Source organism: Globicephala melas, chromosome 7 (assembly GCF_963455315.2).
Source record: "Globicephala melas chromosome 7, mGloMel1.2, whole genome shotgun sequence".
Lineage (NCBI taxonomy): Eukaryota > Metazoa > Chordata > Mammalia > Artiodactyla > Delphinidae > Globicephala > Globicephala melas.
In genome coordinates this window covers 60,878,929-60,894,504 of record NC_083320.1, presented here as the reverse complement: position 1 = coordinate 60,894,504, position 15,576 = coordinate 60,878,929, and the positions used below count along the sequence as shown (strand labels likewise).

Below are 15,576 nucleotides of genomic sequence, written 5' to 3'. Positions count from 1 at the left end.
CCTAATCAATTCTAACTAGTTATGTCGTATCCTCAAGGGCAGTGTCATTCTTTTAAAGGTTGTGCCCTGCTCCCTTTCCTCCTGTTTCATTAGGAATTCATTAAAATGTAACAAGTGAGAAACTAGTAGAAAACTTAAAAATCAACCAGAGACTCCATTTCTTCTATCTTACAAATATGGGATAGCAAGCTCACACTTCACAGTCAATAGCTTATGTATTTAATGCTGAAGAGTGTATAGTTTTCAAAAATATATGTAATCCAAATAGGAATTCATCACATCCAACTTGAATTTTCATGATAATAACATATAAACACACTAGAAATAGTCTTTTTTAATATTCTTCATAATTTGTTCCCTATTTTTGCTGTAGCAAAGCAAAAATTGAAGGATCATTACACCTTTGAGGCAAATGAATAATTTCTAAAGGAGATTCTGAGAAAGCTTTTTGGGAAAGCAACTTTACGGGATATTTCAGGAGAGTTTTGGGTACCTGGGCTCAGGAAAGTTTGTTTCATTGTCTAACTTCCTAGCTTTATAAATCAAATTAATTGTGTTGGATTGTGGTATAATAAAAATATATGTTTGGACTTTGTCCCCAGTTTCTGGCACAGAGCTCCTAAAATGCTGGGAAATTTCCTGAGTGATAGGAGTCTTTTGTTGTTCCTAAGGCACCCCTTTCACACATATCAGAGTCTGTACTAATGAGATGACTTAAGGTGGGGACCCTAGATAGTTTCAGAAAGCCCAAACAAGTATTAGTGGGTTGCAACTTTCAGCAAACCCTCCCCTCCAGGGAGGGGATGGGGGCTGGAGATCGAGTTCAATCACCAATGGCCAATGATTTAATTAATCTTGCCTACTTAATGAAACTTCAGTAAAAACTCTTGAACATTGAGATTCAGAAATTCCGGGTTGGTGACTCAGATGTGCTGAGAAGGAAGGCATGAAAACTCTGCACCAAGCCCAACCCTACTTCCAATACCTTCCCCTACGGATCACTTACATGTGGCTGTTCCTGAGATGCATCCTTTACAATAAAGCAATAAACAAAAGTAAAGCTTTTTCCTAAGTCCTATGAATTGCTCTAGCAAATTATCATACCCAAGAGAGGGTGACGGGAACCCCTGAGTTTGTAGCCAAGTCAGACGTAAGTGCAGGTAGTCTGGGGACCAGGGACTTGGGACTGGCATTTGAAGTGGGGATGGTTTGAGGTACTAAGCCCTTAACTTGGGTCTGCACTATCTCTGGATAGTGTCAGAACTGAGTGAAATTGCAGGATACTCAGCTGGTGTGGGAGAATTGGAGAACTGGTGTTGGAATGACATATTTGTTGTTGGAAAGAAAGCACACATTTGTTGTCAGAAAAAAACATGCATGAATGTATGCAAGGTTTGTGTCCCCTCAAAATTCAAATGTTGAAATTGTAACCCCCCAATGTAATGGCATTTGGAGATGAGGTCTTCCAGAAGTAATTAGGTCATGAGAGTGCTGCCCTTATGAATAGGATTAGTGACCTTATAAGAAGATGAAAGGATCAGAGCTTTCTCTTTCCACCATGTGAGATCACAATGAGAAGTCGCCAGCGTGCAACCCAGGAAAGGGTTCTTACCAGGACCTGACCATGTTGGCACCCTGATCTTAGACTTCCAGATACCAGAACTGTGAGAAATAAATGTCTGTTGTTTATAAAGTTTACGGTACTTTGTTATAGAACTAAGACAGGATCCATTTTCTCCCAACTGATCAGATGATGCCACCTTGCAGCATTTGTATCATTATGATACATTTGTATCATTATGCTTGTTTACCTGTCCGTCTGACCCACTAGACTGTGAGCAATTGGAAGACTGAATTGGGCTTTAATGCATCTGCATTCCCAAAGCTACATATCTTAGGCAAATCTAAATTCTATGGGCATAAAACTTATACAATTTGGGGAAGAGAAGATTCTTCAAAGGAACACAAAATTAGGTGAGAAGAAATCACAACAAATTACAAATATAAAAAGCTGATAAATACCACCAACTTTATAAAAATAAAATATTTTTATTTATTAACTGCTTGACACATCTCTGTGATACAATTTTTCCTACTTTTTTGACTTGTACTCTTTGATTACCTCTTTCTTGAGACAACAATTTATAAGTTCGTTTTCTATAGTGATTAGAAAGACAGTTCATGCTTTTCCCTAGTGTGGTTGATCAACATGTTATTCTTTGAATTGACCATACTCATATTAATCAGTGTATCATCAACAGCTCTGCACCTTCAGGTCACAGCAGAAGGTGACTTGGCACAGTGAAGGTAGGAATATACCTACCAGCCATTCCCATGCTGGCACGGCCAGCAATAACTTTTAAGTATTCACAGAAATGACTGCCAACTACATGAATTTTTACCACTAAACTCAAAATGTGTTCCTAACTTAATTTCCCTTAGTTGAATCCCTGAAATGACCACAGACTCTCCAAGGTCATCAGACACAAGGAAAACTTATGATAGAAGGGATGTCAGATTGGAAAGAGATAATAGTCTTAACCAATTGTGGTTAAAATATTTTACTTTTCCAAATTTTGCAAAAATACATAACCAGTGAATATATATTGCTAGGTGTACCCCTGGAAGAGGTCCATGAAATTGTGTCCCTGAAGATCAAGCTTTTTTGGCTTCATATCAAATTTTCCACTCCCTGGCATGGTGCCAGGCACAAAATAGGTACCTAACAAGTACCCAAAGAGTGCACAGTGAATGAGAGAGTTCATCTCTGTGCAGCCTGTTGAAGGGCAGTAATGATAACATAGGAAGGGAAGGAGTAAGGGCAGTAATGATAACATAGGAAGGGAAGGAGTAAGTAAGTGCTTTGAGTTAATTATTCTAAGAAGTCAGGGATTGTCTGATCTTTCCTTTTAAACATTTGTTCCAATGTAGTAAAAGAAATAAAAGGTTCTTCCGGTTAAAAACAGTGAAGTGATTAAATCCTAACAGCTCTGAAAATAACTTTTGCAGCACATACCTCATAGTCTCTTCTTGCTGCGTAAAAGCAAAGAGAGGGCTGGCAAATCCACTGGAAGATCAGGAGGCCTTCCAATTCCCTGCTGTCTTGATTCTGACTATCCCACTAGTCACTTAGCCTTATCACCTCAGTGAGTATCTCGACAATTTGGGGCATTCTTTAAAAACTTTGATATGATAAGGTCTTTCTCATTTTCAGATCAGGGTTTAAGTTTTATATTCATCAAATTAAAATGTGAAAAGAAGCTTTTAAAATTTTAATTGGCGCGCATAGGCACTATCAGGAGAATGCCTTCACAAACTGTTTAGGGAACATTTCTGATCATGAAAATAACCAACATTTCCAAAGCTTGAAAGGATAACTTTAAGAGTTCATATAGGACTTCTCTGGTGGCCCAGTGGTTAAGAATCTGCCTGCTAACGCAGGGGACATGGGTTTGAGCCCTGGCCCGGGAAGATCCCACATGCCGTGGAGCAACTAAGCCCATGTGCCACAACTGCTGAAGCCCACGCGCCTAGAGCCCGTGCTCTGCAACAAGAGAAGCCACCACAGTGAGAAGCCTGCACACTGAAACAGAGAGTAGCCCCCGCCTGCCGCAACTAGAGAAAAGCCTGCGCGCAGCAATGAAGACACAACGCAGCCATAAATAAATAAATAAATTTGTTTTAAAAAAAAGAGTTCATATAAAAGCCGACCCCATCCTAATAATTTGGGCCACTTACATCCTAGCTGAAAAATCAGCTCTTTGCTAATGTTATGGAGTATGGTAGAGGTATATATTGTTGTGTGGTTTATTTTTTCCTCTTACAGCCTCAGTTCTGGGTTGTGCCCCAAGTTATGACTTAGGGGGGCAAGTGGCTATGACCTCATTGGAAGTCAGAAGTGGGTTTTGGGTTTTAGCAAGAACAAGTCCAAAGTTTGAGAAACTAAAGCTAATAAAAATAGACTAGATGGCCAATAAGCACATGAAAATATGCTCAACTTCACTAATTATTAGAGAAATGCAAATCAAAACTACAGTAAGGTATCACCTCACGCTGGTCAGAATGGCCATCATTAAAAAGTCTACAAATAATAAATGCTGAAGAGGGTGTGGAGAAAAGGGAACCCTCCTACACTGTTGGGGAGAATGTAAATTGGTGCAGCCACTATGGAAAGCAGTATGGAGGTTCCTCAAAAACTAAAAATAGAGTTGCTATATGATCCAGCAATCCCACTCCTGGGCATATATCAGGAGAAAATGCTAATTCAAAAAGATACATGCACCCCAATGTTCATTGCAGCACTATTTACAATAGCCAAGACGTGGAAGCCACCTAAATGTCCACCAACAGATGAATGGATAAAGATGTGATATACAGATATATATATCTATATACATCTATATATATATATATCTTTATCCATTCTCTCTCTCTCTCTCTCCACACACGCGCACACACACACACACACACACAGACACAGGAATATTACTCGGCCATAAAAAAGGATGAAATAATGCCATTTGCAGCAACATGGATGGATCTAGAGACTATCATACTAAGTGATATGATATCACTCATATGTGGAATCTAAAATATGATACAAATGAACTTATTTACAAAATAGAAACAGACTCACAGACATAGAAAACAAACTTACAGTTACCACAGGGGAAATTTGGGGGCAGGGGGAGGGATAAATTAGGAGTTTGGGATTGGCAGATGCAAGCTATCGTGTATAAAATAAATAAACAACAAGGTCCTATTGTATAGCACAGGAAACTATATTCAATATCTTGTAATAAACTATAATGGAAAAGAATATGAAAAAGAATATGTATATATATGTATAACAGAATCTGTTAGCTTGCTGTACACCAGAAACTAACACAACATTGTAAATTAACTATACTTCAATAAAAAAAAAATAATAGAATAGGCTATTTAAAGGATAAGAGGCCACAGACAGGAACACTGGGAAGATACCCAGGCTATAGGCCAGTTCTGCTGGATGTGTATTTGTAGTTTCTCCAACATCAGGTAGTCAAACATCTCCCCTTAAAAATCCCACATAAGAGATATTTATTGTCATCGATGTTTATACTCAGCATCTGAAACTCTCTCCTCCGTTTGGGGAATGAATGTTATGTTATGAGTCTCAATGGGAAACAGTGCCTACTTCTCACTGTAGAGGCAGAAAATGCCAAATGCTTATTTCCCAGCTTCCATATTGGAAGGTTGTGCCACAGCATGGGTAATGCCAATGAGAAATACCTGCCTCAGTGACCCAAAAGTGAGAGTCCCCCCCACTTTTTTTTTGCAGGGGACGGTGGCATCAGCAGCAACATCAGTTGGGGGGGCAGCCTTGGGTGACATGGTTTTAGCAATGGTCCTGGCTGCTTCCTGCCCTCCTTATTCTTACCCATTTTTCATTTGTGGGAGTTGCTCAATATTGTTTCAAAAATTTTCTTTCTCACACACTCCCTTAAAAAAATTTTTTTTTCCCTTAAATCAGCCAGAATTAGTTTTTGTTGTGTGAAACTTGTGACCAAATTGTAGCTCAGACACCTCGGACACAGGTAAACAGCTATTTTAGGGGGTTTGAAGGGCACTTTGAAATTTTCATTAGTTCTCTTAAGTATTTAAATATGACTCTATCCTAAATTTTAAACCTTAAAAAGAATGTTGACATCTATTATGATCATTGACCCTCACTGTAACACTTAAATAATTGGTGCACATATTATGAATCCAATTTTACAGCTTAGGAAACTGAGGCACAGAGAACCAGAGTGCTCTGCCCGAGTAACAAATCCACTTAATGGCAAAGCTGAGAATGCTGAAACCCAGTCCCAGATCTTCCTCTTTTTTCTTTACTAAATCTTTATTGTGAAAGCAAAAGAAAAGCAGAGAGAAAGGTCCAGCACCAGAACTCAATTCATATAAAGAGCAGAAAGGTAAAGACCAGCATCAAAATGACTTGAGGCAGCTGCTTCTGTCAAGGCAGCCCCTCAACTCAAAATAGGACGTGAAGGCAGCAGAAAGAGCTTTCAGGTCCCTCACTGTCTTCTGCTGCTAAAAAGACACCTCAAGAGAGTTCTCCTTTTCCTATGGCCAGCTTAGACTGTGGCCAATTGGGAAGGGCAGTGACAAGATAATCAATCATCAATTTTCTGTGTTTAAGAATGACCTCTGTGAGGTTATCTTAAGGGGAGCAATTACTGCTAAAAGCACAGTCATGGAGTAGTAATCAGAAAGGCTTTCTCTAATAAAACGACCAAAGGAGATATTTGTACTGAATAACATACTTAAAACAAACCTACTTTGCAGAGTACATTTCAGTTTCCTCCTAATGCTTCTGCTTTATATAAAACTCAACTCTGTAAAGAGTAACTTGAACAATCAGAGCTCCCAGGATATCAACTCCCAAACAGTCGTATGCGTTTAATGAGAACTTCAAGGAACGTTCCTTAATTTGGAAGAGGTGCTGTCTATAGGCAACGATTGTAGTTATTGCAGGAAACCACTGAGAGTTCAGCTGTTGTGTTAAAAACAAACGGTCGGATTCCATCTTGGAGTTTCTCACAGATTATGTTCTATTCACACTGACAAAAAACAAAATGCTTTGGGAAGTTATTTTTTTGTGCACTGCTTTAATTCCGGTTTTTGTCTAAATTAGTTTAAAAATGTGTAGCTGATCCTTTATTTCTTCTATCACCCAGCCGCAGATAATAAACTGCAAATTGAGCACAATGTAGAGAGCAACTGCTGTCTCTGGTCGTCTGTGGAAGGCTGGGGAATAAGTCTAGCAAAAGGGAAAGTCTAATTTTTTCTTTTTAATAAAGCTTTTATTTTAAAACAGTATTAGATTTACAGAATTATTGTGATGATAGTACAGAGTTCCCATATACCCCACACCCAATTTCCCCTATTGTTAGCATCCTACATTAGTATAGTACATTTGTTACAATCAATAAATCAAAATTGATATATTGTTACAAACCAAAGTCCATAGTTTATTCTGCTTTCCTCAGTTTTCCTCTAATGTCCTTTTTCTGTTCCAGGATCCCATCCAGGACACCACATTATATTTAGTTGTTATGTCTCCTTAGGCTCTTCTTGGCTCTGACAGTTTCTCAGTCTTTCCTAGTTTTAAAGACCTTCTGAGGAGGACTCGTCAGGCATTTTGTAGAACGTTCCTCAAATGAGATTCGCCCAATGTTTTTCTCATGTTTACACTGGGGTTATGGGTTTTGGGGAGGAAAACCACAGAGGTCAAGTCCCATTCTCACTGCATCCTACAATCAACACAACCTGTCACTGTTGAAGTTTGGAGAGTCCACTTTTTCTCTCATTCTTAGGTACCTTCTTCCAGGTCCCCCAATAACACTCACTTGCTTTCTTTTCCAATTACTGAATTACTATAATTTCAAAAGTAAAATTGAAGATCCAGTATTCAAAGGTAGAGAGAGTACCTAAGGTAGGCAGGAATTCTATAAATTCCAAACCTGTAACATAGGAGGTGGCAGAAAGAGAAGCCTTCTCGTCTAAGCCTCTGCCTTCCTATTGTTCCCCTGACAAATCAAATCACCTCAGACTGAGGAGGCTCTTCCACGTCAGCATATAAACCAGGTGATACTGTCAGTAAAGGACAAGAGGAATTGCCAGTTGTGTCAATCATACTGTCCAGTATATTTTTATACAGCTTTCGTTTGGCTAAATATAGTTGTAATCCATTTCTGTTGCTAAGCATCATATTTTTATTAGGCGAGGTACTCTATTTGAAAACGCAAACGGAGTCTGAGTCTTGTAGTGAAGAGCCTGGAAAAAAAGGGGCAGACTCTAAATGTCAATGACTTTCGTATGTTTGAGCTTCCAGATGAGTGTGGTACAGTTTCCTAAACCTACCTTACAAATGAGTCCGGGGAGTGACTCATCTTGCAGCCTCCTTGATTTTATTGCCATCTCTGTGTGTCTTATTTCACATATCTTTCCTGTCAGCTATAGAGAGGCTGAGCTACAGCTATGGCTGCTGAGCTGTGTCTCTCCACAGTCATGTGGTTCAGATGACAACAAAACAAATAGCTCACTCAGATGAGCAAGGGCTCTCCAGAGCAGGGTGATCTGTAGGAGAGGGGAAACAAAAATCTATTTAAAATCCTTCCTCGTGAAGAGATGCTGGGAATATATTAGACAGTGCAAGGAGTCTATGGATTGCTAAAAATTGCAGCAGGTGACCCATGGGTTTATGTAGAAAATTCTTCTCTGGCAGTTGAAGAAAAGCAGAGTGGATGTTTGTCTATCTCAGTGGCTTAAGAATAAACTTCTCTGAAACAGGCATAGGCTAAATGTATTAGTCCGGGCTCCTAGCTGCAAATCAGACACCAACAGTAGGTCCTTTAAGCACAAAAGGAATGTTTTTGCAGAGCTCAGCAAATTGACCTGCCACTTACTTTTGTATGGCCCGAAAGTCAAGGAAAATTGTTACATTTTAAAATACTGGATAAAATTTTTTTAAAAAGAATGATATTTCCTGACCCATAAAAATTATATGAAATTCAAACTTCAGTATCCATAAATAAAATGTCATTGGAGCCCAGTCACACTCATTTGTTTACATATTGTCTTATAGCTGCTTTCATGCTACAGTGGCGGAATTGAATAGTGACAAAGACTGTGTGACCCACAAAGCCTGAAATATTTACTAATGTCTTAGCTCAGGCTGCCACAATAAAATACCATAGACTGAGTATCTTAAACAACAGAAATTTATTTTCTCACAGTCCTGGAGACTAGAAATCCAAGATCAAGCTGCCAGCATTGGTTGATTTCTGGGGAGAGCTGGCTCTCTCCTTGGGCTGCAGACGGCTGCCTTCCTGCTGTGTCCTCCCATGGAGGAGAGAGAGAGACAGACAGACAGACAGCAAGCTCTCTGGTGTCTCTTTTTATAGGACACTACACCCATCATAAGGGCCCTATTCTCATGACCTCATCTAAGCCTAATTGTTTCCCAAAGCCCTATATTCAAATAGCATCATATCGTGGGTTAGGACTTCAACATACGAATTTTGGGAGGGCACAATTCAATCTGTATAACTAACAATTCCTTTACAGAAAAGGTTTGCTAATCTCTGTACTAAAGGATATTAGGACACACACAGACTCTCCCAAGAGTGCCAGAAAACCATGCTACAAACTGTGTTGGAGGCAACACAGCTGGGAAATTCACAAAACACACAGCAAATTGGTTTAGGGAGACTCTACCACCCCAAGGTGCTGCTAATACTCCCAGCACCAGGCACTGGACAGGGCTGCTAGAGGCCTTGGCATTGCTGCCTCTGTAAACTGGGGTGTTGCTCTTTGCACCCTACCAGAATGGATTCAGCCAGTGTCTGCTACTTGCACACAAGCTTTTGATTCAAAGTCTGGTGTGGGTGAAGCTGATTGGTGGATCCCAGATCATATGTCTGTGTTACCTACAGCTGCAAGGGATGCTGAGACAATGAGTTTCTGCAGGGAAGTGGGTGGGAAACCCATGATGTGGCAAATTCTCTAAAGGTACTATCTAACAGCAAGTCACAATGTTAAAATGACTTCTTCCTACATTGTTTGTCCTCCACCACTTCCCCTGAGAATTGTTACCTCTGGAATAAACCCCTCTTCTCCATGGGAAATATCCCCATGTGGCATCCCAATATCTGACTTCCTGAATCCAGAGATTGTTTCTAACAAAATTCCCATTTTGGGAAAAAGTGGGGCTCAGTGATGAGGAACCTCTCTGCAATGGCATGATACGCTGTGTCTCTCCCTCCTTCCCTTATTAAATTCTCTGTACCAGAGATGAGTTGCTATCAGTGTTTCCCGCTTTGGAATTAGGATCTGCCTCCTCTATCTGGGTCAGAATTTACTTTAATTCTTTCTTATTACAGCAACATGGGAACTCTGGGAGAACTAGAAAGAAAAAACTCAAAGGGTTTCACATTCCCCTTATTCTTTTTAAAATACCATGTGAGGAGAACCTCCACTTTTAGCCAAGATGGGGTAACAGGGACCAGATTTGGCTTCCATTCCAGAACAACCAGATTTTCCCCTTTCCACCAACACCCCCACCCCAAACCTGAAAAAAAAAAAGAACCCAAAATACATAAAACAATGGTTTTCTAAGCGCTGGACATCAGGCATTGAAAGATACAAGATGAGCCCTATGATTGACCTTGAGAGAGATTCTAGATAATAGTGCAGGGAGGAGGAACCCAGAAGGAGTATGGCAGACTCTTTGAGTTGAGAAGAACAAGCTGAGAGTCCTGGGTGATCAAGAAGGCTGGAGTTTGAGGGAGGAAATTGTTCCACAGAGAGAGAACTTTGGAAATCTGCAGAGATTCCCACTTGAGCATTCAGTAGAGTACACACCAACCCATGTGAACAAGGAAACACCCAGGCTGGAGAAAAAGCAATCTTAGGGCTTGAAAGAACAGTGTTCATTAGTAACACAGGACAAGAAATACTGACTGTTCCCACCAGCTAATCTGATAAACCTCAAAATTCGCAAGGCATTTAGGAAAGTACTAAGTAAGACCTTAGTGGGGAATTGGTCTCACCTGACAAATCTCAAAAACAAGCTGCAAAATGTTCAATCTGCTTCCAAATAATTTAATTACACCCCAGAACAAAACCCAAGAATGTTTATAAGCAAACAAAAATATCCATCTCCCAACAGAATAAAATTCACAATATTTGCATACAGCAAAAACTTATCAGGTATGCAAAGAAGCAGGAAATGAGGAGAAAAATTAACCAACTGAAACTGATAGGAAACTGACACAGATACAGGAATTAGTGGCAAGGACATTAAAACAGTTGTTATTATTGTATTCTAGATATTCAAAAAAATTATCAGAAACAGAGAAAAATCAAATTTCTAAAGATAAAAACTAACATCTGAGATGAAAATTTCACTGATGAAGTCAATGGCAGAAGAAAAGATTAATAAACTTGAATACATAGCAATAGAAATTATCCAAAAATAAAACAGAGAGAAAAAAAGATTTAAAAAAAAGGGAAAGACCATCAGTGAGCTGTAGGACAACTTCAAGCAGCCTAAATTACATGTAACTGTATATCCAAGCTGGGGTAGGAACAGAAAAACTATTTGAAGAAATGATAGCTGAAAATATTCCAGTTTTGATGAAAACTATAAACTCACAGATCCAAGAAGCTCAATGAATTCCAAGCATAAGAAACATGAAGAAAACTAAACTACACTAAAGCACATCAGAACCAAATTGCTCAAAATCAATGAGGAAGAGAAATTCTTAAAAGTAGCCACAGAAAAAAGACACATTATGTACAGAAAATCAAAGATAGGAATGACAGAAAATTCTTCATAGGAAACAATGCAAGGATAATACAGTGGAGCAACATCTTTAAATAAATGAAAGAAAAAAAAGCATCACCTAGAAATTTATACCCAGCGAAATATCTTTCAAAGAGGTTAGAACAAAGGCTATGTCAGACATACAAAAGCTGAAAGAATTCATAACTAACAGACCTGCACTATAAGAAATGTTAAAGGAAATCTTTCAGGCAGAAGGAAAATAACACCAGATAAAAATGCCTAACACCAGGCATATCTCAAAGATATTGTGGGTCCGGTTCCAGAGCACTGCAATAAAGTGAATATCACAATAAAGTGAATCACACAAATTTTTTGACTTCCCAGTGCATATAAAAGTTATGTTTACACTATAATGTAGTCTATTAAGTGTGTGACAGCATTATGTCTAAAAACAATGTACATGCCTTAATTAATGAATACAACAAAGTCAATAAAGCTAAAAAATAATAACCGTCATCTGAGACTTCAGTGAGTTGTAGTAGTAACATCAAAGATCACTAATCACAGATCACTGTAATAAATATAATAATAAAGAAAAGGTGTGGGGCTTCCCTGGTGGCGCAGTGGTTGAGAGCCCGCCTGCCGATGCAGGAGACATGGGTTCCTGCCCTGGTCCGGGAAGATCCCACATGCCGCGGAGCAGCTGGGCCTGTGAGCCATGGCCGCTGAGCCTGCGCGTCTGGAGCCTGTGCTCCGCAACGGGAGAGGCCACAAGAGTGAGAGGCCCGCGTACGGCAAAAAAAAAAAAAAAAGGAAAGGTGTGAAATACTGTGAGATTTACCAAAATGTGACACAAACACATGAAGTGAGCAAATGTTTTTGGAAAAATAGTGCTGCTAGACTTGCTAGATGCAGGGTAGCCACAAACCTTCAATTTGTAAAAAAAAACTTGAAATATCTGCAAAGCACAATAAAGTGAAGCACAATAAAGGGTGATATACCTTTATGGACACACACAGAATAGAGAGCAACAAAGATGGTAACTACATAACCAAATATGTTAAATTTATTTTTCTTATAATTTGAATATCTTTTAAAAGATAATTGATGGTTTAAACAAGAATAATAACAATACATTGTGGGGATTATAACATATGCATAAGTAAAACACAGGAAAACAATAGCATAAGTGTTGGGAGGGAGACATAGAAGTATACCATTATAAAATTCATATAGTATATGTAAAGTGGTATAATATCATGTGAACATTATACTAAATAATGTAATAAATTAAACATATAGTAACAACCTTAAAACAGCCACTAAAATAACAAAATGAAAAGTTATAGCTAATAAATCAACAAAGGAGATAAAATGGAATCATAAAAAATACTCAATCCAAAAGAAGACCAGAAAAGAATAGGATAATCAAGAATATATAAGCTGAGGGACTTCCCTGGTGGCACAGTGGTTAAGAATCCGCCTGCCAATGAAGGGGACATGGGTTCAAGCCCTGGTCCAGGAAGATCCCACATGCTGCAGAGCAACTAAGCCTGTGTGCCACAACTGCTGAGCTTGCACTCTAGAACCCACAAGCCACAACTACTGAGCCCCTGTGCCACAACTACTGAAGCCCATGCACCTAGAGCCCATGCTCCACAACGAGAGAAGCACCGCAATGAGAAGCCTGTGCACCACAATGAAGAGTAGCCCCCACTTGCCGCAACTAGAGAAAGTCCACGCGCAGCAACGAAGACCCAACGCAGCCAAAAATAAAAATAATGAATAAATAAATTCATTAAAAAAAATACAACACATCAAAATTTGTACAATGCTGCTAAAGAAGTACTTAGAAGATCATTTATGGCTCTAAATGCCTATATAAAAGAAAAGAAAGGACCCAAATTAATGACTATATTTTCCACCTTAAGAAACTAGGAAAAGAAGAGCAATGAAACTCAAAGTAGGCAGAAAAAAAAGAAATAAAAATCAGAGCGCAAATCAACGAAATAGAAAACAAAATCAATAGAAGAAATTGATGAGACCAAAAGCTAGTTGATTATCCTTACCTGCAAATGGGATTTGCAAAGCTTATATCTGATAAAGGACTTGCATCCAGAATATATAAAAAAAACTCAAAACTCAATAATAAGGAAACAAGCCACACAATTAAAAAAAAATAGGCAAGAGAATTAAACAGACATGGATGGCAAGTACACATATGAAGCATATGAAAAGATGCTCAGCATCACTAGTCATTAGGAAATGCAAATTAAAACTACAATGTAAAAAACAAACAAAAAACCCTACAATGTAGTACCACTATATACCTACTGAGGGCTAAAATTAAAATAACTGACCATATCATGTGTTGGCAAGAAGGCAGAGGAATTTGAACCCATATATACTGCTGTGGGAATATAAAATGGCACAACCACTTTTGAAGACAGTTTGTCAGTTTCTTAGAAAGTTAAACATACACCTACCATATGATCCAGACATTCATTCTTAGGTATTTACCCAAGAGAAAAGAAAGCATACATCTACACAGTCTTGTACTTGAATGTTCATAGCAGCTTCATTTATAATAGCCCCAAATTGGAAACAACCCAGACGGCCATCTATGGGTGAATGGGTAGCAAATACTGGTATATGCACCCAATGGAATACTACCCAGCAATAAAAAGGAATAAACTATTGACACATTCAACAACATGGATGAATCTCCAAATCATTACACTGAGCAAAAGAAGCCAGACAAAAAAGAGTATGTGTTGTATGAGTTTATTAATATAACATTCTAGAAAATTCAAACTAATGTATAGTGACAGAAAACAGGTTAGTAGTTTCCTGGTGGATGAGGAGATGGAGAGGTACAGAGGAAGGGATCATAAAGGGCACAAGGAAACTTTCAGGAGTGATGGATATTTTCACTATCTTGATGGTGGTGATGATTTCATGGGTGGATACATACATCAAAACTTATCAAACTACATTTCAACCATATGTTACTTGTTATATGTTATATACCTCAAGAAAAAGTCAGTTAATAAAAAAAAATCAAGATTGGGCATTACGCATACTGTGTTTCTTCAGCCATCGTAATGGTTCAGGCCCAGAAACTGGTAGTTCTTTCGTGGGGTTTGGGGTGTTCTCTTACAGCCAAGTCTTTGCAAGCCATCCAAGGTGATAGGAAGGGGAGGGAGCCACAGTGTTGAGCTTCTGTATTTCTTTCTTCAAGGTAGAAATCAAAGGTCTTTGGGGTCTTCCAATCACAATTCTTTTATCTCATTTGAGTCACTGATGGGTAGGTTTCTTTGTTCTATTTTACAGAAACACAAAGAGTGAGCATGATTCCTAAACAAAGTAGGGTATTTGCAGATGTTCTTGTCCTTTGACGCAGATATAAAGCCTATCTTCTGAGGCTGGTGGTCCAGTGGTTAAGACTCTGTGACTCTGTGCTCCCAATGCAGGGGGCCCGGTTTGATCCCTGGTCAGGGAACTAGATCCCGCATGCCGCACCGAAGATCCCGCGTGCTGAAACTAAGACCCGGCTGGCCAAATTAAAAATGAATAAATAAATAAAGCCTATCTTCTGAGGAAGGACAAAGAGATTCATATGTGCCTTGCTTAAGAAGAACAGACTAAAGTCGCAGCCTGTAAATTCCATCTGCTTCCCATAGCAAGAAAAATTTTTTACAATGAGGTGTCAGAGGATCTTCAGGCCCCATGGAGGGGATTTTCCTGAGGGGATCCCTTAACAACCTTCCCGTGTATTTAAGCCAACATGCTCCATCTCCTAGGGTAGTATGCCTTATCTCTAATTGTGGAATATAAGGCTTTGTTTTATTAAAAGAATTTGAGGCATGAGGAGGATGGAAAGTATTTGGTTGGTGGGGGTGAAGTCACATGGCTGCATACTTCTCTGGCCTTGATGAAATCATTTATGTAGGGAAGAAACATCCAAAGTAAAGTACTGTCAGATATATTCCAGAAATTGGTCGCTTCCCCAAGGCATTCAGTGATTGGAGCGGATAACTTGCTGGCAAAAGACAAGTAAGGACCAAAATAAAAAGCAAACAAACTCAACTTTGAAGTCCATATTTCTCCATTCTTTCTTTTCTGGGTTTGTGGGGATATGTTTGCATAGCAAGAGGTGCCCCTTTTCCTCCCTTCCCTAGCAGAACTTCCCAGACCTCAGCTGCCTCCCTGGCTCCAGGGCTTCTATCCCAGCAGGCCAAGAG

The 15,576-nt window shown here is 39.1% G+C and overlaps 1 protein-coding gene across 4 annotated transcripts in view; it reads right to left on the bottom strand.

The window, feature by feature from the left end:
- Positions 1-6,876: 6,876 nt before the first annotated feature.
- METTL8 (methyltransferase 8, tRNA N3-cytidine) overlaps positions 6,877-15,576 on the bottom strand; it is a 133,311-nt gene continuing 124,611 nt past the window's right edge. For all 4 annotated transcript variants that reach the window (XM_060302265.1, XM_060302266.1, XM_060302263.1 and 1 more), the window contains 2 exons: positions 7,906-8,121; positions 6,877-7,818 (listed from right to left, as the gene is read on the bottom strand). In XM_060302265.1, the coding sequence (XP_060158248.1) occupies positions 7,999-8,121 (123 nt within the window). In that variant the 3' untranslated portion in view covers positions 6,877-7,818; positions 7,906-7,998. The remainder of the gene's footprint in view (positions 7,819-7,905; positions 8,122-15,576) is intronic.